We start from the raw sequence: 24,918 nt of genomic DNA, 5'->3' as shown, positions 1-24,918 counted from the left end.
TTAGCTCCCTTACCTGGGCCACCGCCTCCTCTGCCCCCTGCCCTTGAACTCCCTTACCTGGGCCGCCGCCTCCTCTGGCCCCCAGCCTCCCCATGGCCCACCCTAGCCTGCAGGCAGCCCACACACCATACAGTCTCAGTTCCTGAGGCCCTTTTCATGTGTGTCAGTGGTTTCTCACAGGCCTTTGGCCAGACCTGATTGGGGAGGGACCCAGGTGCACGTGTATGCTGATGTGACGCCATGCTGATTCGGGAGCGCTGGTCTTCCACCCTTTGATTTCCTGGTTGCGTATTTCAGCTCATCCCTAGTGGGATTTCAGCTCCCGTGTTTGGGCGCTGGGCGAGGGCTGGAGTGAAGGGCACGTGGTCCCTGCCCCCAGGGGCAGGCAGTGGGGCTGTGCATGCTCAGGGAGCCCCACCATTCTCACACATCCTGACTGGCCCTGCAGATGCCCCCAGAGTCCCTCAGCATGCTGTCCTTGCTGCACAGCCGCTGCCTAGACCCCACCTTGGGCTCCAGGAGGAAAGGGAATGCACAGAGGGGTAGGAAGGGCCAAACGGGCAACCTGGCTCTGAGAGTGGACGTGGCGCAGAGTTGGCCTCATTAAAAGGAGGGACATTTGGATGCGTCCCACCCTGAGGGTGGCACATGCACCGCCTGGGGTTCCAACACGCCCTGGCAGACGTCCCAGCCCGCCCTCTTTATGGGAGCCTGGGGGCCCTCGCAGGCCTCTGGCCTCCCCCTGGGTCCTGTGGGCATCCCGGGCATCACTGAGGCATTCCTCCCTGCCAGGCGCCTGAAGCTGGCCCAGTTTGACTATGGGAAGAAGTGCTCAGAGATTGCACGACTGACGGAGGGCATGTCGGGCCGTGAGATCTCCCAGCTTGCTGTGGCGTGGCAGGTGAGTTGGGGACAGGCGTCCTGCAGGTCTCATCCCGAGACCCTCAGAGACATTTGAAGGCAGTGCGTGCTGGCACCTTCCTCCCTGGGGTGTCTCTGCCGAAGGGTTTTTGGCACCAGGTGTGATGTGCTGTCCTGCTTTCCAGCCACCCCCTGACTCCACCCCCACAGTGGGGAGGATGGGGCCAGGCTGTCAGTGGCTTTGCATATTGTGGCCCACCTCATCCTGTTTTACTCCAGATCAGATGGGTTCTCTGAACTCGAGGCGTTCTCTGGAAATGAGCCACATGTCATGCGGGCGTCACAGTCCCACAGGCCCACGCTCGAGGTCTAGGGAACCTCTAGACTTTGTTCCAAACTGGGGCCCAGGGCGGTTGACTCAGGTGACTCTGCAGATGGGTGGGAGGGCCAGGGGGACACAGCCTGGGTCAGACGTGGAGCACCCCGAGAGACGTCTGTGGGCTCATCGGAGGGCAGAGGAGATGACAACCAGGAAGAGCCCTGACCCGATAAGTGGCCTCGGGTCTCCTCCCGGCTCCTTGCCGGGCGGGGGCTGCTGGCGCTTGGGTTTGTCTGCTCTGTCTGCGAACGCTCTAGATCGGATGTCCTGGCTTTTAGGATAGGCTCACGCCAGGATGTGTCCAGTCACTGATTGGTCAGCCCAAGGCCTGTCTGTTAGTCCTCCCCTCTCCTGGGAGAGGAGAGCCAGATGCAGAGAGGAGGAGCCGCCATCACAGGAGGAGTGCGGTTGTCTCCGTCGGCCCCTCTCCCTTTGTGTCCAGCTGCAGGGCGCAGAGCTGGGTGCTGTGGCTGCCCCTCCCTCCAGGCTGCAGAGCAGGCTGCCTCTCTGCACGTGTGCCCTGAAGCCCTCTGTGGTGCACTGCATGGACCTGCTGCAGCTTTCGTTCCGGGGCAGTGGTTTTGTCAACGCGAGTCCGTGCCTCTTACCACCCGGGCTACCTGTCGTGGGGATTTGCTGCCTTTTGTTTTTCTTTAACATAGAATTTACCATCGTAACCTTTTTCTTTTTTTGGTGAGGAAGATTCACCCTGAGCTAACATCTGTGTCAGTCGTCTTCTGTTTTGTATGTGAGTTGCCACAGCATGGCCACTGACGTGGTGTAGGTCCACACCTGGGAACGGAACCTGGCCCACCTAAGCCAAGTGCGCTGAACTTAACCACTGGGTCACTGGGGCTGGCTCCCTCTTAACCAGTTTTAAGTGTACAGCTCACTGGTATTAAGCACACTCACATTGTTGTGCAAGCATCACCACCATCCATCTCCAGGTCTTTTTTATCCTCCCAGACTAAAACTCTGTCCCCATTAAAGACCAACTCCTCATTCCCCGGCCCCCCGCCCCGGCAACCTCCATTCTACTTTCTGTATGAATTTGAAAACTCGAGGGACTTCATATGAGTGGAATCAGACAATATTTGTCCTTTTGTAACTGGCTTAATTTCATTTAGCATAATGTTCTCAAGGTCTATCCATGTAGCATGTGTCAGAATTCCTTCCTTTTTTAAGGCTGAACAATAATCTGTTGTGTGGATATATCACATTTTGTTAATCCCTTCATCCGTTGATGGATACCTGCGTTGCTTCCACCTTTTGGTGATTGTGAATAACCCTGCTATGACGTGGGTATATGAGTATCTCTTCAAGACCCTGCTTTCAGTTCCTTTGAATGTGTAACCAGAAGTAGGACTGCTGGGTCATTTGGTAATTCTATGTTTAGTTTTTTGAGGAACTGCCATAGTGCTTTCCACAGTGGCTGCGCCATTTTACATTCCCACCAGCAACACACAAGGGTCCACTTTCTCACATCTTCCCTAACGTGTGTTGTTTTATACTTGCTGAACAGTGGCCATTCGGTGGGTGTGAGATTGTGTCTCATTGCAGTTTTGATTGTGTTCCCCTGATGGTCAGTGATGCTGAGCATCTTTTCACGGGCTTACTGGCCATGGTATGTCTTCTTGGAGAAATGTCTATTCAAGTCCTTTGCCCATTTTTGAGTTGGGTTGTTTTTTGTTGTTGAGTTTTACGCATTCTTTATATATTCTGGACATTGATCCTTTATCAGACATGATTTGCAAATATTTTCTCCCATTCTGTGGGTTGCCTTTTTTAGTTTCCTTTGATGCACAAAAGTTTTTAATTTTGATGAATTGCAATTTATCTATTTTTTTCCTCCGTGCTTTTGGTGTCGTAGCCAAGAAATTCTTGCCAAATCCAGTGTCTGGAAGCTTTTCCCCTGTGTTTTCTTCTAGGGGTTTTATAGTTTGAAGTGTTACACTTAGGTATGTGATCCATTTTGAGTTCATTTTTGTACGTGGTGTGAGGTAGGAGTCTAGCTTCATTCATTTGCACATGGACATCCAGTTTTCCCAGCACCGTTTGTTGAAAATACTGTCCTTTCCCCACTGATGGGTCTTGGCACCCTTGCTGGAAACCATGTGTGTGAGGGTTTATTTGTGGGCTCTGTATTCTATTCCAGTGGTCTGTATGTCTGTCTTTATGCCAGTGCCACACTGATGTGATTACTGTAGCTTTGTGGTAAGTTTTGAAATCAGGAAGTGTGAGATCTCCAACTCTGGTCTTTTTCTAGATTATTTTGGCTATTTAGGGTCCCTTGAGGTTCCTTGTGAATTTTGGGATGGAGTTTTCTATTTCTGCCCCCAAAAAATCATTGAAATTTTGCTAGGGATTGCATTGAGTCTGTAGATTGCTTTGGGTAGTATTGACATCATAACAATATTAAGTCTCCAGTGTATGCACACAGACATCTTTCTATATTTTAGTATCTTTAATTTCTTTCAGCAATATTTTGTAGTTTTCAGCATACAAGTCTTTCACCTCCTTAGTTAATTTCTAAGTATTTTATTCTTTTTGATGCTATTGGAAATGAAATTGTTTTCTTAATTTCCTTTCTGGATTGTTCATTGTTACTATATAGAAACATAAGTGATTTTTGTGTGTTAATTTTCTATTCACGACTTTGCTTAATGTATTACTTCTAACATTTTTGGAGGAAGTCTTTAGGATTTACTACATATCGAATCATATCACCTCCAAACAGATAACTTTACTTCTTCCTTTCCACTGTGGATGCCTTTATTTCTTTTTCTTGCCTAACTGCTCTGGCTAGAACTTCAGGTCCTCTGTTGAATAGGAGTGAGAGTGGGCAACCTTGTCTTGTTCCTGATCTTGGAGGAAAAGCTTTCAGTCTCTCACCATAGGGATGATATTTGCTGTGGGGTTTTCATATATATGGTCTTCATCATGTTGAGGAAATTTCCTTCTATTCCTAGTTTATTGAATGTTTTCATCATGAATTTTGCCAAATGCTTTTTCTGCATCAGTTGAGATGATTGTGTGGTTTTGTCCTTCGTTCTGTTAGTGTGATGTATTCCACTGACTGATTTTCCTGTGTGGAACCATCCTTGCATTCCAAGAATAAATCCCACCTGGTCGTGGTGTGTAGTCCTCTTCATATGCTGCTGAATTTGCATGGCTAAAGTATTTTGTTGGGTCAGTGTCCATAGGGGTATTGACTTGTAGTTTCCTTGTGGTGTTTTGTCTGGTTTTGGTATCAGGGTTTTGCTTATAGATGAGTTAGGAAGTGTTCCTTCCTGTTCAGTTTTTTGGAAGAGTTTGAGAAGGTCTGGTGTTAATTCTTATTAAAGCATTTGGTAGAATTCACCAGTGAAGCCATCAGGTCCAGGGCTGGTTTTTTTTTTTAATAAAATTTTAAAATATTTTTAAATCGTTTCAGTTCCCAGGAAACGTGCAGTGCTGGCACAGGGAGCTCTCACGCACCGCTCTTCCTCCCTTGCCGTGCTGTGAACATCTCACCCCAAGGCACATTTGCCACATCACCACTGACTCTCCCTTGGGCTTGATCTGGCCCCAGGAGCCCACCCAGGACACGCCATGACACTGAGTCACGGCCTCTCTGCAGGCTGCTCCAGGCTATGACAGTTCCTCACATGTCCCTTGTTTTTATGATCCTGGCAGTTTTGAGGACTGCTGGTCAGGTGTCATGTAGAATGTCCCTCTGGGTTTGTTTCATGTTATCCTCATGATTAGACTGTGGGTTTCAGGGAAACCCCAGAGGTCAGGTGCTCCTCCAGTCATATCATATCGGGGGAACCTGCTGTCCACACAACGTCACAGGGATGTTGGCCTGGATCACCTGGTTAAGGTGGTGGCTGCCAGGTTTCTCCTTGGCAAAGCCACTACTTTCCCCCTTTTCCTAATGTATTTGGAAGTGCGTGACTGAGTCCACCCCCTACCCTCCATGGGTAGACGTCTCTGTGAATACTCTGGGATTCCAGAAGGAGCAGCTGCATTCCATCTACCCACCCCTCTCTGCCAGGAAAGCCCAGACCCTGACCCACACGGGCCCCTCTGCTGGGTGCTACCTGTGGGGGCCCCTCCCCGCTGTTTTTCAGAGCCACGTGCTCCTCACAGGAGGCGGCGGGGCAGCCCTCTCTCCACGGCCTTGGCCAGCACTGAGGACGGCCATGTCCTGAGGACGGGGCCAGTCTGTGTGAGCAAAGCAGCTGACTTATCTTAGATGGTGGGAACCCCTTCACAGTGCCCACCATGGGCCGAGGCCGCTTAGGTCGCTTAGGCCTGGCTTAGGCCCCCCGCTTGGTGGACCCTGGGTGCTGTCCAGCCTCTGTCAGAGTGATAGGCTGAGTGACAGGAGTTACGTGGGGCACTGGGTCATCTGGGAGGAGTGGTGGCCTGGCCACAGGTGACGTGCCTGGCAGCCAAGGAGATGTGGACAGTACGGGGCCTGATTAGTAAAACTTAGGCACCTCCACCCATATGCCCGCCCAAGTTCGGGGCTGGGATTCCTAGGCAGGGCCTGGCTTTCAGCCCCCCACGGTTCTGGGAGGACTTTGCAGACGGTGGGGGCCCTGTGAGAGGCAGTTCCTGGTGGAGGGCAGGTGGTACGTGTTCAGGGGCAGTCTGGCGTGGCAGGTCCACTGTCTGACCCAGTCAGTATTGCTGGCGCTCCTGGGGAGCTCTCAGCCTGGGTCCCTGCCCTCTGTGTCAGAATGGACCTACCCCCGAATGGCCTCTGGTCTGTCTGCTTTCTGTGCCCTGGCCCATAAAGGCAGGGCCCTCCTGGTCCAAGGGGGTGGGATGGGCAGTGCTGGGCTGCTTCTTGACTGCTGGCCTCAGGCTTTCTGCTTTTAGAAAGTCCTTGAAACCTTACAGGGCAAGAAGGCAGCCTGGTGCTGGCCAGGACACAGGCAGGGCCATGAACATTGCAGGGATGGCAGCCACTCTGGGCTGTGGATTTGCCTATGACCACACGCGTGTGCTGGTCGGCCATCCCTCTGGTGGACTCGGAGTCCCAGGCTTCATGCCACCTTCCCCCCCGCAGGGGCTTCTGGTTCTGGAGGGCATCTCCAGGAAACGGGCTCATGGGGCCTGGGGGGAGCAGGTGGCAGTGATGGGGGTCTTCCCTACAGGGTGGGCCCCAAAAGCCTGAGGCTGGGGGACCCTTTTCTGTACAGGCAGCCCCTCTGGTGCTCTCCTTCAGCACTCTTTCCCTACTAGGCCATGGCATACGCCTCTGAGGACGGGGTCCTCACCGAGGCCATGATGGATGCCCGGGTCCAGGATGCCATCCAGCAGCACCAGCAGAAGATGCAGTGGCTGAAGGCTGAGAGAGCTGGGCTTGAGGGCAGCCAGACCCTGCTCCCGAGTGCACGGGCCGAGTGAGCTGGGCCTGGACACCTGGGGCACACTGGCCATGTGGTGTCGCCAAAAGGAAGCACCAGCACCAAGGCACCCACGTTTCCCGGAAGCCAGGGGTTGCTGGGCGGCCACCCACCTCCCCGGCGTTTTTAACGTTCCTGTGGTGAGAGCCAGAACAGCATGTTAAAGGCCTCTGCTCAGGACCAGCTGCAGCTGTGCTGTCTTTGTGGGCGGCACCCCCTTCTGCCCCCTCCAGGCTGTGGTGCTGGCTGGGAAGGGTCAGGCTGGGGCCACCTGCCCCCCACACCTGAGCCTGGCCCAAAGCTGCGGAGAAGGCACTGCCCCCCACCCCCATGGCGGGCTGCTGCAGCCGTGACCAGCAGTAGGGGCCCTGGCAGAAGGAGGGCCAGCATGGGTGGGGGCCTGACTTTGCCCAGTCCCACCCAGGACCAGAACTGAGCAAGGGGTGAGCAGAGCAGGCCCCTGTGCTGCTCACTACTGTACTTGGGAGAAGGGGTGCCCTGCATACGTCTGTGACTGTGACAAGCCCAGGGAGCCACTCCTGGCACTGTTGGCAGGGACGTCCAGTGCTGGAGAACCGCCCTGGCCCAGAGGAGCCACAGCTCTCCCTCAACTGGAGTCGAGTTTTTTAATCCAGACTCTAATAAAAACTCTTGACATGCTACCTCACAGAGTCTGTATGTCTGCTGATGCGAAGGGTCACGGGGTCAGACGTGAAGGAAGAGTCAGAGGCTGGAGCTTTCTGGAGAGTTTACTGACCAGCAAGGGTAGGGGTCACAGTGAGGCGCCCGACCGGGGATGCCCTGGGCAGGATGGCCGCACTCGCCACAGCGGGGCTCAGGGACCTTATTGCTGCTGGGCCGGGGCCTCCCCCAGACCCCTGCCCTGCCCTGCCCTGCTCCCCACTGCGGCCCGCGGACGCCCGGGTGCAGGCGTGGGGTGCGGCCGGGCTCCGGCCCCTTCCCGGCCAAGACCCTTTCCCGGCCTCGCTCCCCGCCGGCAGAACCGGCTCCGGAGCCGGACGCGCGGACGGGCGCACAGCCGGTTTGAAGTAGCAGTCGTGGTCCCAGGCTGGGCGCAGGCAGGACCGCAGGGAGCCGGTGGCCCAACCGCCCCCTCCGGGCACGCCGCCCCGGCGCCTGAGACCGGCGGCCCCCCGGCCCCACCCCGACCCCTTTATAAAAAGAAGAGGAGACAGCACCTTCCGCTGGACACGCCCGGCGGCCGCGGGCGCCCTGGCCCGGGGCGGCAGTCCAGTCCCGTGTAGGTGGGCGCGGTGGCCGGCGGCCCCACGAGTCCTGCGCGGCTCAGAGGTGCCGCGGACTCGGGTGGCCGTTGTGGTAGAGTTTCTGCTTCACGTGCACCATGTTCCCCGCCGCCTCTTCGAAGGGCCTGTGTGGCCGCCGGCCCAGCTCCCGCAGGCTGCACAGCTTGGGCAGCCAGGTCCACGAGCCGTCTGCGGGGTGGGGGCGTGGTCAGGGACCGGGGGCGGGGCCAGGACTGGAGGGGTGGGGCAGCCAGGGGCGGGGCCGGGGCCAGGGCTGGAGGGGTGGGGAGTGGGCCCAGGAAAGGCGCTGTCCGGCGAGGGCTGTGTGGGCGGGGTCAGGGCGGGGTCTTGTATTAATACGGCCGGGGGCGGGGCGGGGCCATGATGGGGCGGTCAGGGGAGGAGCGGGGAGGGGGGCGGGGGCCAGGATGGGTGTGGTCTTCCGGTAGGAATAGGGCCGGGGGCGGGGCATGGCCAGGGGTGTGGTCCGCGCGCTGGAGGTCAGGCCCTCCCGACCGGCTGCTGGCCGCGCTTGTGCCCCGCTCACCGTAGCGCCTGCCCGCCCTCCAGGCGCGCACGGCGCAGTGCAGGACGCCGTCCATCCACACCAGGAACCAGCTGATGCAGAAGCCAAGCAGCAGCCCCAGCATGAGGTCGATCTCCTGCTTGGTGACGTTGTCCGTCACGAAGTAGTTCTCGGAAGCGTCCACCACCGACTGGTCCCCGTCGTATGGGATCACGTAGTGGATGTGGTGCCTGGGGGCGGCAGGGCGGGCGGGTCCCCCGCGGTAAGGGCACCCGCTCGCCCGCCGGGATCCTTGCATCAGCCCTTCTGGGGCTGAGGTCGGGCAGGGCCAGCGGACTTGGCCTGGACCCGGGTTATCGGGCGTGAGGCTGCCCAGTTGGTGGGCGTTTGCGAGGTCAGCGGTCAGAGAGAAGTTCGGGGCCGGCCTTGGCTGTGTCTCAGCCCAGGCATCACCCTCCTCCCTCCTCTGCCCCGCCTGGGGCTCAGAGGCGACCCTGACGGGTCACAGGAACACAGTGCAGGTGGACGAATCCTTCCAGGGTGAGGGCCCAGGGCGGGGTGTCCTGGTCCGGTGGCAGGGTCGCAGTGCACCTGCTGGTTCCTCGGGGACGCCCTCTGGCTTCTCCCTCCCACCCGACATTCCCTGCACCTTTTCCCCAGCATCCCCTCCACGGAAATTCACGTGGGATCAGCTCTGCCCCGGGCCTCTGGTTTCCTTCTGCTCCTGTGTCCCTCACAGGTGCCCCCTGCCCTGATTCTCTGTGCTGGAGACCTGGAGGCTCTGCCCTGTGCCCCATCCTCTCACTCCCTCTCCTGGGTGTGCCCCCTTGCCCATGCCCTTCACAGATCCACATGTCTGCCACCTGCTCTGCTGCTCCTGGGATGGACGATGTCCAGCTGTCCAGGACCACGAGGACCGTGGCCCCTCCCCTGGGTCCTAGCACCCCCCCAGTGCCTGAGCCATGCCCTCAACTGTCCAGGCTCAGGCCACTGAACCCTCCAGGCCCTCATTTGCCTCTGAGGGCCACAATGAACCCTCCCCACAAGGCTTCCTCCAGCCTCAGGCCTACCTGGATCCTTTCTTCCTCCAGGGAGCCCTCTGGGCCTGGTGATCCCAGCTGGGGTGGCCCTGCCCAGGAGCCCAGCACCCAGGACAACAGACTGTGGGCCCCCCACCCCCTGCCCACAGGAGAGCCCTGGAGAGGGAGCTGCCGGCCCTGGCGCCCAAGGCACCACGAGGTCCATGCACTCTCAGCCTCCAGGCTGCAGCACCTCCTCTTGCCCAGACCACCCTGGGGTCCTCTTGCCCAGGGGGCCACCTCTCCTGGTTTCCTCTCCTCTCCAAGCCCCTTCACCGACTTCTCCAACTCTGCATTCCCCACTCCACCCCCAAGTCCCTGCCGCCCCCCACGTCTGCTCTGAGCTCCAGCTGCCTGCGTGGCGTCTCCACGTGGGATCTATAGACACCTCAAACTCGCACCTAAAAATAGCTCCTCCCTCCCCAAACCTGCTCCTCCTCAACTTCCCCTCAGTTAGATGGTGACACCTCCGCCTGGTCTTCAGCCGAGATAGGGCCTGACCCCCTCACTCCCCCTTGCCACTGGTCATGCTGCACTTCTGCCCCAGAGGAATCTTCTCAAAACGGGAAACCCCACGAGTCCTCCCTGACCCCAGGCACCTGCTGCCCCTCCCTCACTGATGTCCCTGTGCCAGGAGGGACCACACAGTGCCTTCCTCCCAGTGGGGTCAGGGGGTCCTGGAGCCCCAAACCCAGCCCAGCAGGGACAGCAGCAGGCTGGGCTCTCCTCACACCCTGTCCTGCTCCTCCTGGGGACCCTGGAGGCCATCCTGCTCAGCACGTCCAGAGTGTGACCAGTCCCCATGGATGGTGAGTGGGGCCTCAGTCACAGGCCCATGGAGCAGGGGCCATCAGCCCTGGAGCAGTCAGCAAGAAGTGCCTGACATCTGGCAGCCGTTGCTCTTCTGATCACAATCCATCAATAGCCACTATCGGTCATCAATAAGTGATGGAAAACTATTGATCACCACCCAGAATGTGTGGCAGCTTCCGGCCCCCCAGGGGAGGATGCCCTTCGTGACCTGTTGGCAATCCCTGTCACCCGGGCACACCATGCCAGGACAGGCCTCTTGGGGGTTGATAACATAGCATCACCACCATCTCCTGCCCTCCCCAGCCTTCTGGGCCCAGGAGCCCTGACAGGGTCTTCCTCAGGACCAGCTTCCCGCCCCAGGACACACAGCTGGTCAAGGCAGGAAACTTGAAGATCGAGTCACCAAGGAAGCCAGAAATGCCCCTGGCGCATTGCAAGTAGGATGAGGCCAGGGACCCAACCACCCCAGTGGCTCAGGACCTCTGGGCGGTCAGAGGGCATGACCTGTGCCCCCATCACTGGCCTGGCACCTGCAGCACTTCCCTTGACCCTTGCCCTCTTCCTTCCTCCAAATCAGGCCCCTGGGGGGTGGGGGCTCAGGTCTCCCGTGTGCACACGTATTTCTATGATGTGTACATACATGTGTCCTGCCTGGGCCGCACATGCTGCATGTGTCTACCTGAGGTCCGACGCATGTCGTGTATACACGCCGGCCACATGCACAGGACATGGCGTGTATACCACGGACTTGGTCCCACAAGCTGCACGTGTGCATGTGCATGCTTGCCCAGCACCAACATGGTGTGTATCACATGTAGATGCTTTGCACACACCATCCTCTCTGGTGGTGCCACGGCATATGCATGGGTTTGTGTGCGCACAGACACCACCTGCTGGCACACATGCTTTAGAGCATTAATTTACACACATGGTGTATGTATGAAATTCTCCATGTAGGCATGTGCGCATGAGTATCCTGCACACGGTGTGTACACACATGGGTAGAATCCATTGTGCAGTGCATGTACATGGTCTACACATGGACACCTCATGTGCAAAACTACTCTGCAGACACATTCACTACACCCAAGTGGAGCACACTCTTTAATGCATATTCACTATATACGTGTGCTGTGCGTACACATTTCAATATACAAGAAGACTTTGTACACCGAATTTACATATCCTGTATGTAGTGATGTGTACAGAGCACACACGTGTGGACACACACACACACACAGAAACACTCTGTCTATGGTAAGCGTGGCTCTCCGTGTTTTCTGCATCCACAGACACAGTAACCACTAACCTGTGCACGCAGGCCCAGCTCCAGCCTGCATTCTCTAGATGCTTGTTTCACATGAGTCCACATGTACTCTGGACACACAATGTGACCCATACACACACTCTGTGCAAATACACTCTGAAAACACACCCTGTCTGCTCAGATGGGCACGTGGTGTGAGGTCGCGGGCACGCACATGCTGGTCACAATACAACAGCCCACACACATGTACAATGTGCATTACTAGTGTTTACGGAGCTCAGAGTCTGGGCCCAGTGTCATGCACACCACCAGTCTCCAGGAGGGTCTCAGGATCACCCCACTTTACAGCCTCTGGGTCATTGCTGCCTAGGAGGCTGTGGAGCTGACCTCAGGCCCCTCCTTCAGCTCCGGCGGCATGCACCAGGCAGGAGTGCAGGGATCTCTGGGAAAGTGTGGCCACCTGGCAAGCCTTCTTGATGGCTCTCGGCCAGCACACATGAGGGTCCTTTACACTCATCGCTACCTGCACTAATGCCCGTGTTCATGTTCGGCTTCGACACATGAGTCTGCACCCATAGGCATGGAGCATGCTTAATGAGGCATGAAACTGTCCTGTCTCACACCCCCCCCCCCCCCCACTACGTGTGCACACGTCCCTGCAGCAGGAGTACGGGCAGAGATAAAGAACACAGATTCGTGCCCCCAGTCCCTTGCTAGCTGTGTGACCTTGGGTGAGTCTCTGCTGCTCAAGCCCCTGTCTATCTTCTCACTGGCCCCAGCACGAGGGCGTCCTGTGGGGATGAGGGTGGGCATGCGAGCCTGCGCGTGCGCTGTGTGTACGCACATGTATACGCACAGACGGTACACACATGCGCGTCTCATGAGAAGATGTTTATTTCGTACATGGACGTACAAACATGCATGGCCAGAAAGACTGCATCACTGCATGTGCACAGAATGGGGGGATCACACAGTGGGCGTAGGGGGCCTGGGTTCTCCTCTTACTCTCTGAGTGACCTTGAGCAAGCTCCACCCCCCTTGCCTCAGTTCTTCCTCTGTACCATGAGGGGGTTGGGCGAGGCTCACTTTGACCTTCTGCACATCCCGGTACCTGGATCCCAGGAAAGTTCATGGACACTGTCCGGACCCAGGGAGAGGATGGTGTACTCTGAGCACAGCCACGCACAGGATCCCTCCTGGGCTGCTGGGCTGGGCTGCTGCTCTCCTGGTCTCCAGGAGGCCCGGGGCCCATTCTGCCCATCACCCTGATGGGCTCTTTCTCTAAAGGCATTTTGGGAAGGGGGTCCTAACTGACTCAGGCATGTTTCTCGCTCCCAGAACCCAAGTGGAAGCTGGACAGTCCTTCCCCCACTGAGCCTGGTGCCAGCCTCAGGAGCCCCCACCGGCCTGGTGCGGCCCTATGCCTGGCCTGCATGGGGCTCACCTGAGCCCCAGTGGGCCCTGACATGGCTGCACATATGTGATCACGCGTGTACCCCGCCGGGCACGGACTCACCGGCCACAGTTGCAGTGGCAGACGCGGTCCTCGCCCCGCAGGTGCGGGAGGATGTAGTTGTGGAATCGGTCCAGCAGCGCGTTCATGTCCATCAAGCACGCGATGGCCTGGAAGAGCCCATGACCGCTCAGCGCCGAGGAGCAGGCCGGGCTGGGGTCCCCAGGCAGGAGAATAGCGTACTGGGGACGGGGGAGCACAGGCCGGGGGAGGGGCGAGCGAAGGGAAGCCAGGGCCTGGGGAGCGCGGGCCAGAGGTTTAGGGGAGCCCAGGCTGGGCAGGGGGTGCGCAGACCCGGGATTTTGGGGTGCGCAGGCCGGAGATTGGGGAAGCGCAGGCCGGGCATGGGGGAACGCAGGCCGCGCGGCCCGTAAACAAGGCCCGGGAGGGGGAGGCGTGCGCGGGCGCGGGAGGCGGGAGCGGATAGGGGAGCGGGCGCGCGGGAAGCCCCTCCGCTCACCATCACGATCGACGCCCCCAGAATCATGAAGATCATGGTGTTCGCGCTCATGGACATCGGGCGGGGCCGGGTCGGGCCGGAGCGCCGCCCCCCGGCCCCGGCGCCCCCCCGGCCCCGGCCCGATGCTGAGCCCCCGCCGCCTCCGCAGAGGTCAGCCTGCTGCGCACCCACCGCCGCCGGCCGGGGAGGGGGCACGGGGCGGGGCGCGGGCAGGGAACGCGGCCGCTCCTGGGGTCGCTCGGCCGCCCGGCCGCCGCGCTCGCCGCGCACCGCTCCGCCCTCGGCCCTCCTCCCCTCTCCCCCCTCCCTCCTCCCTGCGCGCGGCTCCGGCTCCAGCCTCCTCCCTCCGCGCCCGCCTCCCGGGAGGGACCTCGCCACCCGCGGCCGCCCCGCCCCGGCGACGACGCCGTACCCCAACCCGGGGATCGCAGGGCCAGGTCTCGCCCGTCTGGCCAGTCCGGTCCTGGTCGCCTGCCCAGCGCCCCTGGACCGAGGGTTACGTCCGGACCCCACGGGGCAGTCCTGGAGAGGCCCCTGGGGCTCCTGGTTCTTCCTCTCCCATTTCTCAGCATAAGGCCCCTCTCCCGGACCCCTGCGGCCGAGGAGTGAGGGGCTGCAGGCAGGCTGGGCAGTGCCTCGCTCCAGCAAGTTACTGCTTTTAGTGGAGGGGCCTGTAGGGCTGCTGAGGAGCTGTCAGGGAGGTCACTCCAAAGCCATGGGCATGTGGCCTGAGGACGGAGCCCAGCAAAGGCCAAAAGATGTCCCACAGTGGGGGCAGGACCAGCTGAGCCCCAGCTTCCCTAGGGGCCAGCCCCAGGCATCTGGATTGGTCAACCTGGAAGCCCAGAGACCAGCATCCATGGCCCTGCTCTGGCTGCCCCATGATGCTGGGGCCCTGGGGAGCAGCCCCTGAGCCAAGCCCGCGTCCACATCCCAGGGACAGAATGGCCAACACCAACATGGACCACACTGCCTGCACAGGAGCCCCCGTTACTTTCCCACCAGGGACCTGAGATTTCCCACGGCTGCAGAAACCAGGAGGGGTCACCAGGAAGTAAGGCCCCTTGGGGGACAGATGACACCAGGGGCAACGGATCCCAGCCCCAGGAGCAGGTGCCACAGGGAGAAGGCCGTTTGAGGACCTCGGGGTTGTGCTTGGCAGCTAGGCTGGACCCATAGCCCTGGACTGTGGTCACCAAGCCCCCCCTTTCCAAAGGGGCTCGGGGCAGGGCCAGGCCCCCTGCTCCTGAGGGAGTGTGTCTGGCACCCACCTCCGCCCCCTCCAGAGGACCTGCACTGGCCGGCAGGGGTGGGCCAGGTGGGGGCTCAGGAGAAAGCAAGGACGTCCAGCAGCAGCATCTATTTATTGGACAATTGCAGGTTCTTTCCTAAGAAAATGCAGCCCGTTGCTTTATTCAGGTATTTGTACATTCCAGCCAGTCAGGCGCGAGGGGAAGGAACGCACAAGGAAAGACAGATGTAGCGGGGAAACGCACTGTAAACCGTCTCTTTCTTTTTTGGTTAAAGAAAAAAACTTTATAATCAATATCCCACTCACAAGTACAAGTGGGATAGAAAACTTGATTGTTTTTGATCTGGCATTCACGTGTCTCTTCTCATTTCATATGTACAGTTCATGGGGCACTACCACCGTCCCAGCAGAACAGCTACAAGTAAAAACAATGTGAGGAAGGAACAAGTATTAACAAAAGGAAGGAGGCTCCGAAAGGTGGCTTTGGGAGGTCAGTAGAAGCAGACAGTGTGCAGGAAGGCCCTGCCGCTCTTCTCTTCGAACTCCTGCAGCAGCTCATCGATCTCGTTCTCCATGTCCTCCGTGTGCTGAATCTGGAAAGAACAGAGAGGCTGCCTGAGCGGGAGCAGAGCTGGGCGGGCACACGTGAGCACACAAGCCTCCTGCCCCAGCTGCGTGCCTTCTTATGGACGCCTGGACCACTCGGGGGACCCAGGGGGACCCCAGGCCCCGACCAGCCCCAGTGCCCAGAAGGGAGGGCTGCACACAAGCCGCCTCTGGCCTGTCCCAGTGCTGACCAGTGATGTGGGGACTCATTCCCACCCGCCTAGGGGAGGGAGGGAACCTGAGGACAGGGTTCCCAGGGCGGTGGTGGCCCTCCCCTGGAGGAACCCGACAGGGATGGGGGCTGGGCACAGAGCGGCTGCAGCAGGGCCTGTTCTTGGATGAACCCTCACTGCCCGTCCCGTCCCCACTTTGCAAATGAGCAGCCGGGGCACAGAAGGGATTCACTTGCCCCAAGTCACCTGGTGAAGCCAGCCAGTGCTCTGCGGGGGGCGACCCTGGGCACTGTAGGGTGTTGAGCAGCATCTGTGGCCTCCACCCACCAGCTGCCACTAGTGTCCTTTGCAGGTGTGAGACCCACAAATGTGTGCAGATGTGGCAGATACGCCCTGGTGGAGAACCCCTGCCCTAAAAGGTGGGGCTACAGCCCCGGGTTGGCCCCGGGCTGGCTCCTGAGCACACCTGCCCTGGCATGGGCTACACCACGCCAAGGCTGCTGGCTGCCCCTATCTCGCTCTACAAGCAGTGCCTCTCTGAAGTGGAGAGTGGCCCCTCCATAACTTGGCTCTCATCAATGTGACCCAAGTGGAAGTCACATGTGCAACTTCTAGGGCATGTCTTCCCCTTCAGCCCTTTTTCTTGCATGATGGCTGGATCATGGGCACAATTGGTGGAGCTTCAGCAGCCACAATGGACCATGACTCATGTTGGAAACAAAAGCTGTGCTGGGTGGAGCAACAAGAGAGCAGGGGCCTGGGTCCCTCACACAACAACCAAACCACGTCTGCCTATCCACAGACTTCCTGGTTAAGCCACTTCTTTTCCTCATTTTTCTGTCACTCACAGTCAATTGACCTAAACACAGATCCCATGGGTAGAAAACAGGACAAGGCATGTGGGTTTCCCCTTGGGTAGGTCCTTTTGTCACACCTGAGAGGACATGTTTTGCTCCAAGCACAGCTGCACAGTGGCTGCACGAGCCCATGGGGTTTTCTCACAAGGGAGGATGCCCAGGGCCATGTGGGGAGGGCCAGATATCTGCAACAACCAGTCCTGAGGGTGAAGAGGAGAAGGCAGAGTGCCCACGAGCCCTTTGAATCTGTCTCTGGGGCCCCAGGCTCCGTTAGACATTTCTGGGGTTTTGGCAGGGGCCTGTGTCCTGTAAGCTCTTGGTGGACAGACATGGCCATCTTGATGAAAGCCAGATGTTGAACAGATTCCTGCACCCCTTCCATCAACTTAACAAAAAGCACAAGGTGCTTTAGTCGGTTCTCAGACTTGTGGACACCTCTGCATTTACTTGAGTTTTAACATTTGAAAATGAACTGAACGAGAATCAAATTGTGTGACAGTCACTTTCATGGTGAAACCCTTGTGTGGAGGGGATGGTCATAGTCATCTCCCTCTGGCAGGGACTGCTGCTTGGGGCGCCAGGCCAGGCAGACCTGGACTCTTGACCCAGAGCACATAAAGGCTCCCAGAGTTTCTCACGCACCCCTGGCCCAGCCCAGAGCAGGGGACAGGAGCAGGAGCACTGGCTACTCACACACTGGCAGAGCTCACAGATGAGGAACGCCCCCAGGGTGGCCTCTTCATGGTTGTCCTGGATGTCCACGTTGATCACGTGCACCGGCTGGCAGGTCTCCTGCTCTCTGGAATTCAGATCTAACCAGGACAAAAGGACACGGGGGCCAGAGGCCTCAGAGCCAGGGCACAGGAGGGTGAGTGCCTCACCCGCTCTTCTTGCCCCTGGCCTTTGGGGAATTCAACTGAGGAGGAAGCATCAGACCGGTCCCGAGTACCCGCCCCGCTGGAGGAGCCTCGCCCCCAGTATATCTGTGACTCGAGGAAATGTGATCACCAACCTCAACACCAGGCTGCCTGCCTCACCCTCAAACATCCAGCCCGTCCTGCGGTAAAGCATCCCACAGCACTTTCACACCTGAAAGGCAGGGCCCAGCTCCTCCATGAAACCTGTAGGGTGCTGTTGGCCAGCACACAAGTGGCTTTGCTCTGATGAACATGATCAGCCAGAAGGCCACAATCTCCACAGCTGGGCCGCAGCCTAGGGGCCAGGCCCTCCGTCCACCTCGCTACAGCCCTGCCCACTTTCCCCTGCCCAGAGGAGCCCACAGATGCTTCAAAAATCTTTTGCTAGGGGCCACCCTGTGGCCGAGTGGTTAAGTTTGTGCACCCAGCTTTGGAGGCCCAGGGTTTTGCTGGTTCGGACCCTGGGTGTCGACATGGCACCACTCATCAGGCCATGCTGAGGCAGTGTCCCACACAGCACAAGCACAGGCACTCACAACTAGAATATACAACTAGGTACTCGGGGGCTTGGGGAGAACAATAAAAAAAAAAAAGAAGATTGGCAACAGATGTTAGCTCAGGTGCCAATCTTTAAAAAAATCTGGGGCCGGCCGGTGGTGCAGCGGTTAAGTTCGCACATTCTGCTTCGGCGACCCAGAGTTCGCAGGTTTGGATCCTGGGTGCATACACGGCACTGCTTGTCAGGCCATGCTGTGGTAGGCATCCTACATGTAAAGCAGAGGAAGATGGGTATGGAAGTTAGCTCAGGGCCAGTCTTCCTCAGCAAAAAGAGGAGGATTGGCGGCAGATGTTAGCTCAGGGCTAACCTTCCTCAAAAAAAAAAAAAAAAAAATCCTTTGCTAGCTGTGGGCTGGGCAATACAAAGGGAGAACCGAGGACAGCGGCTGTGTGTCCAGCTGAGATGAGAGAGGCCACAAGGCCATGGCGACCAGAGGGCCCCGCATCTCGCCCAGCACAGGTGTGCGGCAGATCCCATGTCTGCGCTCTTACCTTCCACCACCTGGTCATACACCCTCTCTTCACAGGTGAGGATAAGATCAAACAGATCTCTGCAGTTCTGGAACCTTTCTGGCCGGGGCTTGATTCTCTTATTTCTGTCCAACATGTGCAAAATGCCATTCTGCGTGTAGCTAAGCACCAGAGTTAAGGAACTTCAGACAGCCGTTGGTTATTAAACCCAGAAGTGCCTGCACCTCAGCCAGCTCAGTGCCAGCCGGGTGCCTGCACAGGCAGAGCCACCCTGCCCCCTCCCCGGCAGGAGCACCCTGGCAAGAAGGGGCAGTTCTGGGGGGAAGGCTGTGCTACAGTCCCCGGGTCCCACAGAAGACACATCAGGTGCGGGGTGCTTGCCCCAAGCCCAGCATCTGGACGTGCCCACCTCGGCCTGCAGCCCTCAGATCCAACCCTTTCTGGAAGGCAGAGACCTAGTGTCTGCCACCCCCTCACGTTCTGTTTCTTCAACCCCCTGCCTGCCCTTTTCATTCGTCCTGCAGCATCTTTGCAACTACTCATGCTGAGCTGAGCCCTTCAGCAAAGACAAGGCTCACCTGGAAACCCAATCCGAAGTCCAGCTCACTCACAGCAGGAGGAAAACCCAGAAACCCACCAAAGGAAGGGAACTCCAGCAGCAAGAAGGGGGTCCAGGAGGAAGAAGCCGGGTTAGCTGAAAAGGGACGGGGAAGGGGGCCCAGGCCCGGAGCCTGAAAGGGTTCAGTGTCCCTCAGAGCTCAGGGGACTCACCGGCCCCTCAGTCAAGGTCTGTGCAGAGTAGGTGACCCCTCCAGGCTGGAAGCGCCTGCTCTGGGACCCTCCAGATAGGGCCACACCTCCACCTAGCCCAATGGGGCCCCAAGGGAGAGAGTTCACCGCCCCCCCCACCCCGCAAGAGACAGAGACAGAGGTGCTGGAGACAAGGCCCATGGTCTCTGAAGGTCATTCTGGACAGCTGGGGCCAAGAATCTTGTTAATTCTACTTTAGAGACATAGGTTAGCTGATTTAGGAATTTAATATCTTTCCTAGACTTTGAGTTATGACAATTTATTTAAATAAGCTTGTATTACTCAAAACACATTTCCTACCTCCCTGGATGGTGGAAATGGCTTTCAGAATATATATTTAAGTTGTCCACCTAAGAATTTTAACCTAAGAAGACACCTGAGGGGCCGGCCCAGTGGCATAGCAGTTAGGTTTATTTGACCCACGGTTCGCAGGTTTGGATCCCAGGCACGGACCTACACATTGCTCATCAAGCCATGCATGCTGTAGCAGCGACCCATGTACAAAATAAAGGAAGGCTGGCAACAGATGTTAGCTCAGGGACAATCTTCCTCACCAAAGGAAAAAAAAGACACCTGACTGTTAGCTGTGGGGTGTTTTTAGCTAAGTGTGGTGAAAACTACCTCCATCCACCGTCCACATTCTGGGTGGGCCTGTTGCCCTCTGCTGCCTCGCGAGCTGCTTGGTACATCTAGGTCTGTCCTTCTAGAATTTGGTCCTTCAAATGCTCAAGATCAAAGTCCAGTGGAAAGAAATGAGGCTCAAGCGCTCAGGGGCAGCCTGTGGTCTGGTCCCCACAGTCCATGGGCAGAACAGAGATGAAAGAGGCTGCAGCGTCCTCTGTGACCTGCCACCCTGACGAGTTCAGCTTCGGGTGAAGCTGTGGCTCAAGGAGAGATGGGCACCAGGTGCTCAGGGCATACTTCAGATCAGGGTCTGCAACAGTCCTGCCCAGTCCTCATAAAGCCCCTTCCTCCTACTCACCCCTCAATTATTTATGTAGATGAGGTAAGAAATGAAACTAAGATTATGTAATTTAAAGAGAAAAGCCTAGTCTAGAGATCAAACCCAAATCCTCACATGTAGCAGGGAGGTAGTTCAGTGGTCTTTCTGGACTATCTTCTGGCAAATACCAGAGACACAAGGTGCAGGCTGTGCCAGGCAGGATCACGTACAGGAGGTTTGTGTGCCAGGAGCTCTTGACAGGGAAACCACAAACCCACCAGCCAATTCAATTCACAAGGACCCAAAGTTCCCCCTGAATCCCTTCTCAAACCACACAGGGACAGGAAAGTGGGCATCAGGATGTGAAGGATCAGAATAAGGCTTGAGATGCGAAGAGTTGTCTGCCACCAAGACAAATCTTTATTAGATTCAAAGCTGGGCCAAAGGGAGGGCATCACTTCCTTTGTGGAGGAGCCACACACAAGGTGAGGGCCGGCTTCTGAAGGAAGACCCAGAAGACCCAGGAGCATGGGAGGGAAGGAGTCAGGGAAGGAGAAAGCAGTGTTAGCAGCTGCAGAGCTCAGAAGCATTCTGTCAGAAGAGAATGAAGTATTTCACGATGTTTCCTGGCTGAGTATGGCTCTTAAGACGCCCTCCGGTGCCGAAGGCACTCAGCTCTGGACCCATGCACGGCAAAACAGCAAAGACAGAGCCTGGTGGACCAGCAGGTGCCTGCGAGGCCACAGCTGCACAGGGAGCTGGCTGCGGACAAGGGCCCTCTCAGGGGGCCCCTGGCAGGAGAGAAGGACTTGTTACATTTCTAGAACCAACTGCCCCCACCACACACAGGTGCTCTTGTGGCTGATGGCAACCACAGGCCTGGATGCAGCAACTGGCCTGGTTAACCATGTTCAGTAAAGGGCCAGCTGACAGACAAAGGCAGGAAGCCACCCCAAAGGTCAGGAGAGCAGGCTAGAGCCTCACCTGCTGTTCACACACTTGCAAGAAACGAACTCCCTCAACCAGGCTGGGAAAAGTGGTACAGGAGCCCAAGTGGGACAGAGGCCCCGAGGCCGGCGGGTGTAGGTGGACGGTGCAGCATGAGGGCTCCCAGCCTGGCTTCCACGTCACCTGGCTCCCTGCTCAGCAGCTGGGTGACCAGAAGGGCCCTGCCCTCGGTGAGGGGAGACTCCCAAGGAAGCTTTGCCACCCAGCGAACCCGATGCTTCCGGAAAGCCAAGACAGGGATGCTGTTTGGTTCTAGTGGCTGGATCCAGATCCCAAGTGAGATTCCTACCCGCTGAGAGCGACAGGGGGAGGGGTGTCTGATGCCGAGTGCCGCCAGCCCCCATTAGTTTGCATAGCAAATGTGGCCCTGACCTGGGTGGCAGCCATGCACGGCCCAGCTCGAACCTGGTGTGACGGCCCTCCTGGCCCCTCCCTTCGGTCTTCAGAGAGGGCGCATCTCCACTGCTCTCACCTGGAACAGGCGAGTGACAGTGTGGACCCTCCCCCCAGCTGCGAGGCCAGTGCAGACTGGAGGGCACCTTGAGGGTAGGAGGGTCTGGGAAAGACCAGGATGTTGTGTCATGCCACAGGAGGGACAGAGGATTATCTTGAAACGCTCAGGGTCTTAACTTTCAAACAATTGAGACCCTGTCAGTGAAGAGCACATGCTCTTTAAAAACTGCTACATAAACACCAGTGAGACAGCGAAATGGAAACCCAAGGGGAAGTGCTCAGATTCAGGATAGGATTCTTCAGGGACTGTCCTTAAAGAAAAGAGAAAGAAAAGAAACAGAGCAGTCACAAACTTGTCTTCAAGTTGAAAAACAAAGGCAAATATTGAGAGTTCATAAGTCCATGTGCCCCAAGGCCTGCCATGAGCCCGGAGACCTGGGAGCAGCCCCATCCACAGGCCACTGTGTCTACGCCCACGCCCAGGCTGCAGGACAGCGGCACCGAGGGCCCACATACTCTGCAGCATCTGTCACTCTGAATATCTGCCCTTTCCCTGAGAGTTGAGGCACTAGTTCTAATTCAAGGTAGCAGTTTGGACATCAGGTTTGACCTCAACCACAACTTCGTCCTCTGCGTGTATCCTCAGCGCATGAAACAAAGGTTTAGCTGACGTTCTTTCATCTCTAACGTGACTTCCCAGAGAGAACCTGAACGTCAACAGTCCACCTCATGAACATCTACTTCCAGATCCACTGAAGGGCCCTCAGAGTCCTCGGTACCATGTGGCACCCCGTTCCCATCGACTGGGTGCACAACTTGCCATCCCACGGCCACCCACGCAGGGTGTCCTTCCTGCCCCTCCATGGGACAGGCAAATCGGGGCCAGCTGTGTAGAGGGAATCGCTCTGGCAGATGGACCCTGAGCTGGCAAGGTGACAAACGCCGCTCTGGTTCCTGTGGACGAGGAGGGCCAGGGAAGGTGGGCAGGGGGTTGGGGACTGGCACAAAGCAAGGCCCGTGCTCACGGAGCCCACCTGTGGGAGCCTCGGCTCAAGGCAGAGATGTTTCCGTGAAAGAGATGGAGGGAACACAGAGGTTTAAGCCAAAGGCAAGCACACAAGCGAGGAGATGGATGAGCTGTTTCCAGAGCAGGGGGAATGTGGTGGCAGAGATCTGAAAAAGGGCTCAGATGCTCCCTCGCAAAGGCCCTGGATTTAACAGTGGGGCCCCCACACCCCATATCCTCACTGAGCCACCATGAGGCTCTGCACCCGGCCAGCAGTCTTCCATCTGCCTCTTTAACCAGGGCCTCCTCTAGGCCCCTGCTGTGGACACCCTGCCCCAGCCCCTCACCCCTCTTCAATCCTGGCTGGACAGGAGAGCTTCCCAAGGGTTGGAGGTAAGCATAGCTCAAGCCTTGTTTCCCTGCAAACGTCACAAACTCAAGGAAAGACAAACCAGGTAAGAAAAGACAGACACGGAGCACTAAGAACAGAAGCAGGGTCTCCCGGGGGAGACAGAACTCCTGAGGGCGAGGGTCAAGGAGGCCAGGGGTGGTGCCAGCTCCCGGCCCTGGTCAGGTGGCACCTGGTCAAAAAGGGGCTTCAGGGCCGGCGGCCTCACAGCACCAGTGGGTGGGGGCAGGAGAGCAGCCCCACCACCTGGGGGCCCTGTGTTCTCTCCTAGCAACCACAGGAGGTCAGAACCTTCACTGTCATGGGGACACTGCCGACCCTCATGTGACCCAAGGACCAGTGGGTCTGCCCAGCTGAAGGCTCTAGGGGTGCAGCTCAGCTCCAAGGTGGACACCCAGAGGCTGGGGGACACAGGGCCCCCTCACACCCACCATGGGGGTCAGGGCTCCAGGCAGCTCGCTCAGGCCCTGCTCTGACCAGATGCCGCTCACACTTCACTAACAGGACGCCTGTGCCCGAGCTGCTTCTGCCGCTGCCTGAACGGACCCAAGGTCGTCATGGTCGGTATCAGCATCTCCTCTGTCCTCAAACGTGGCCACACCTAAGCCAGGTTTCCCACTTTCTGGCTTAGCCTCAGACGTGAACTCCAGTCCTGCGCTGTCCAGGCTCCCCAAGGGTGGGCCTCGCCGCAGGGAACCTGAGCTCTTTGAATCCTGTAATCTGATTTTACTTCCAAACTGAAACGTAAGACACAAAGTAAGACTTCTTCAGTGGGGACCCAAGTCCCTCTGGGGGGGAAGATTCTCAAAGGCATCCAGGCTCAGAAATGTCCAAGCATCCTCCCCCCACGCACTCCAGAGATGTGCCCGCCCAGGTGCTAGGGCCACCTCAGGTCAGGGCAGGTACAGTCGCAGCTGTGTGGGGTGATACTGAGGAACAGGCCCTCAGCCCATGGTGCTCAGGCACGCGCTCCCCTGGATGGGCACAGCTGGCCACCACAGCCGTCCACACCATCCACATCCCAGGCAAGGAATGGGGCTTCTCCAAGTCCCCTGGCTCTCATTCCGAGGGCAGAGCAAAGCGTCAAGGTTAGCAGGGCCACGTGCCCTGGGCAGCCTCTCGATCCCAGATCCATACAGGACAGCCCTGCCCAGGAGGTCAGAGCCGTGGTCAGCAGCCCTCCTCTCTTCTCTGCTGGCTTCAAGAATCCACTCAGACCCTTGCCCGCCCTGGGGTTCCCTCAGCTATGTGCATCTTTCGAGAAGCAGGGGAGGTGTCAAGGAAGCTCCCCCCTGTGCAGCTGGAGCCTCTTGGGCACCTGCTCCCCCAAACTGCACCCCGTGGATGGGTGGCTCCTCAACATAGGAACGGGCCTCCCCACCACATCTCGGGGACAATTCAAGTTTTTAGTTCAAACTTTAGGATTATCACATAGTGGCAATGTTTCTACCTTCACTTCAGATCCCCAACCAAGGCTTGTGGCCTGGCAAGGTCTGGGATTCAAGGAGCATGTAAGTTGCTGCCACCCAACACCCAGACCACACAGGGCGGCCATGACGTCCACTCTTCACCCACTGTGAGGTGGTACACGGCTTCCTCGTGTCATCGATAATCTGTTGTAACAAAACCTCCAGCGTTTAGTGTCAATGCCATCAGCCTTATAAGGCCTCATTAAAAACACAAACCCAAGAACCACATGTACCAGCCACCAGAGGAGGCAGGATGGGCTCACTCCTGCCTCCATGCGGACCCTTCACAGCAGTTTCATGTTAGTTAAATGGCTATGTCCCCAAACAGAACTTAAGAACACGCTGGATCCTGCAGAGACACACACGACAAAAGGGAAGCAGTGTTGCACACACATCACTTGCTAGAGAACACAGAACCTGTGAG

The 24,918-nt window shown here is 57.6% G+C and overlaps 3 protein-coding genes across 4 annotated transcripts in view; 1 reads left to right on the top strand and 2 right to left on the bottom strand.

Moving 5' to 3' along the window:
* The window catches only part of LOC124239814 (ATPase family AAA domain-containing protein 3-like), a 22,560-nt gene extending 15,254 nt beyond the window's left edge, over positions 1-7,306 (top strand). Inside the window, exons 15-16 of one of the 2 annotated variants that reach the window (XR_006888702.1) lie at positions 793-901; positions 6,476-6,612. Coding sequence is in view for 1 of the 2 variants with exons in the window: in XM_046662148.1 (XP_046518104.1) it covers positions 793-901; positions 6,476-6,640 (274 nt within the window). In the remaining variant the exon portion in view is untranslated. Of the gene's footprint in view, positions 1-792; positions 902-6,475 lie in introns of both variants that reach the window. The other variant, XM_046662148.1, reaches the window with a different exon arrangement.
* A 64-nt stretch (positions 7,307-7,370) lies between these two features.
* TMEM240 (transmembrane protein 240) lies at positions 7,371-13,819 on the bottom strand. The gene is made up of 4 exons (XM_046662149.1): positions 13,563-13,819; positions 13,106-13,212; positions 8,452-8,660; positions 7,371-8,093 (listed from the first exon to the last, which is right to left on the bottom strand). Exons 1-4 carry the CDS (start codon positions 13,617-13,619, stop codon positions 7,945-7,947), a joined length of 522 nt encoding a protein of 173 aa, XP_046518105.1. The 5' UTR covers positions 13,620-13,819; the 3' UTR covers positions 7,371-7,944.
* Positions 13,820-14,907: 1,088 nt separating this feature from the next.
* Positions 14,908-24,918, bottom strand: part of SSU72 (SSU72 homolog, RNA polymerase II CTD phosphatase) — a 31,267-nt gene continuing 21,256 nt past the window's right edge. Inside the window, exons 3-5 of the mRNA XM_046661737.1 lie at positions 18,418-18,557; positions 17,144-17,262; positions 14,908-15,407 (exon numbers count right to left, since the gene is read on the bottom strand). Coding sequence (XP_046517693.1) covers positions 15,306-15,407; positions 17,144-17,262; positions 18,418-18,557 — 361 coding nt within the window. The 3' untranslated portion in view covers positions 14,908-15,305. The remainder of the gene's footprint in view (positions 15,408-17,143; positions 17,263-18,417; positions 18,558-24,918) is intronic.

The sequence above is a fragment of the Equus quagga genome, chromosome 5 (genome assembly GCF_021613505.1).
Source record: "Equus quagga isolate Etosha38 chromosome 5, UCLA_HA_Equagga_1.0, whole genome shotgun sequence".
Lineage (NCBI taxonomy): Eukaryota > Metazoa > Chordata > Mammalia > Perissodactyla > Equidae > Equus > Equus quagga.
Note: the sequence above shows the minus strand (reverse complement) of the source record. Positions and strands in the feature narration are given on the sequence as shown.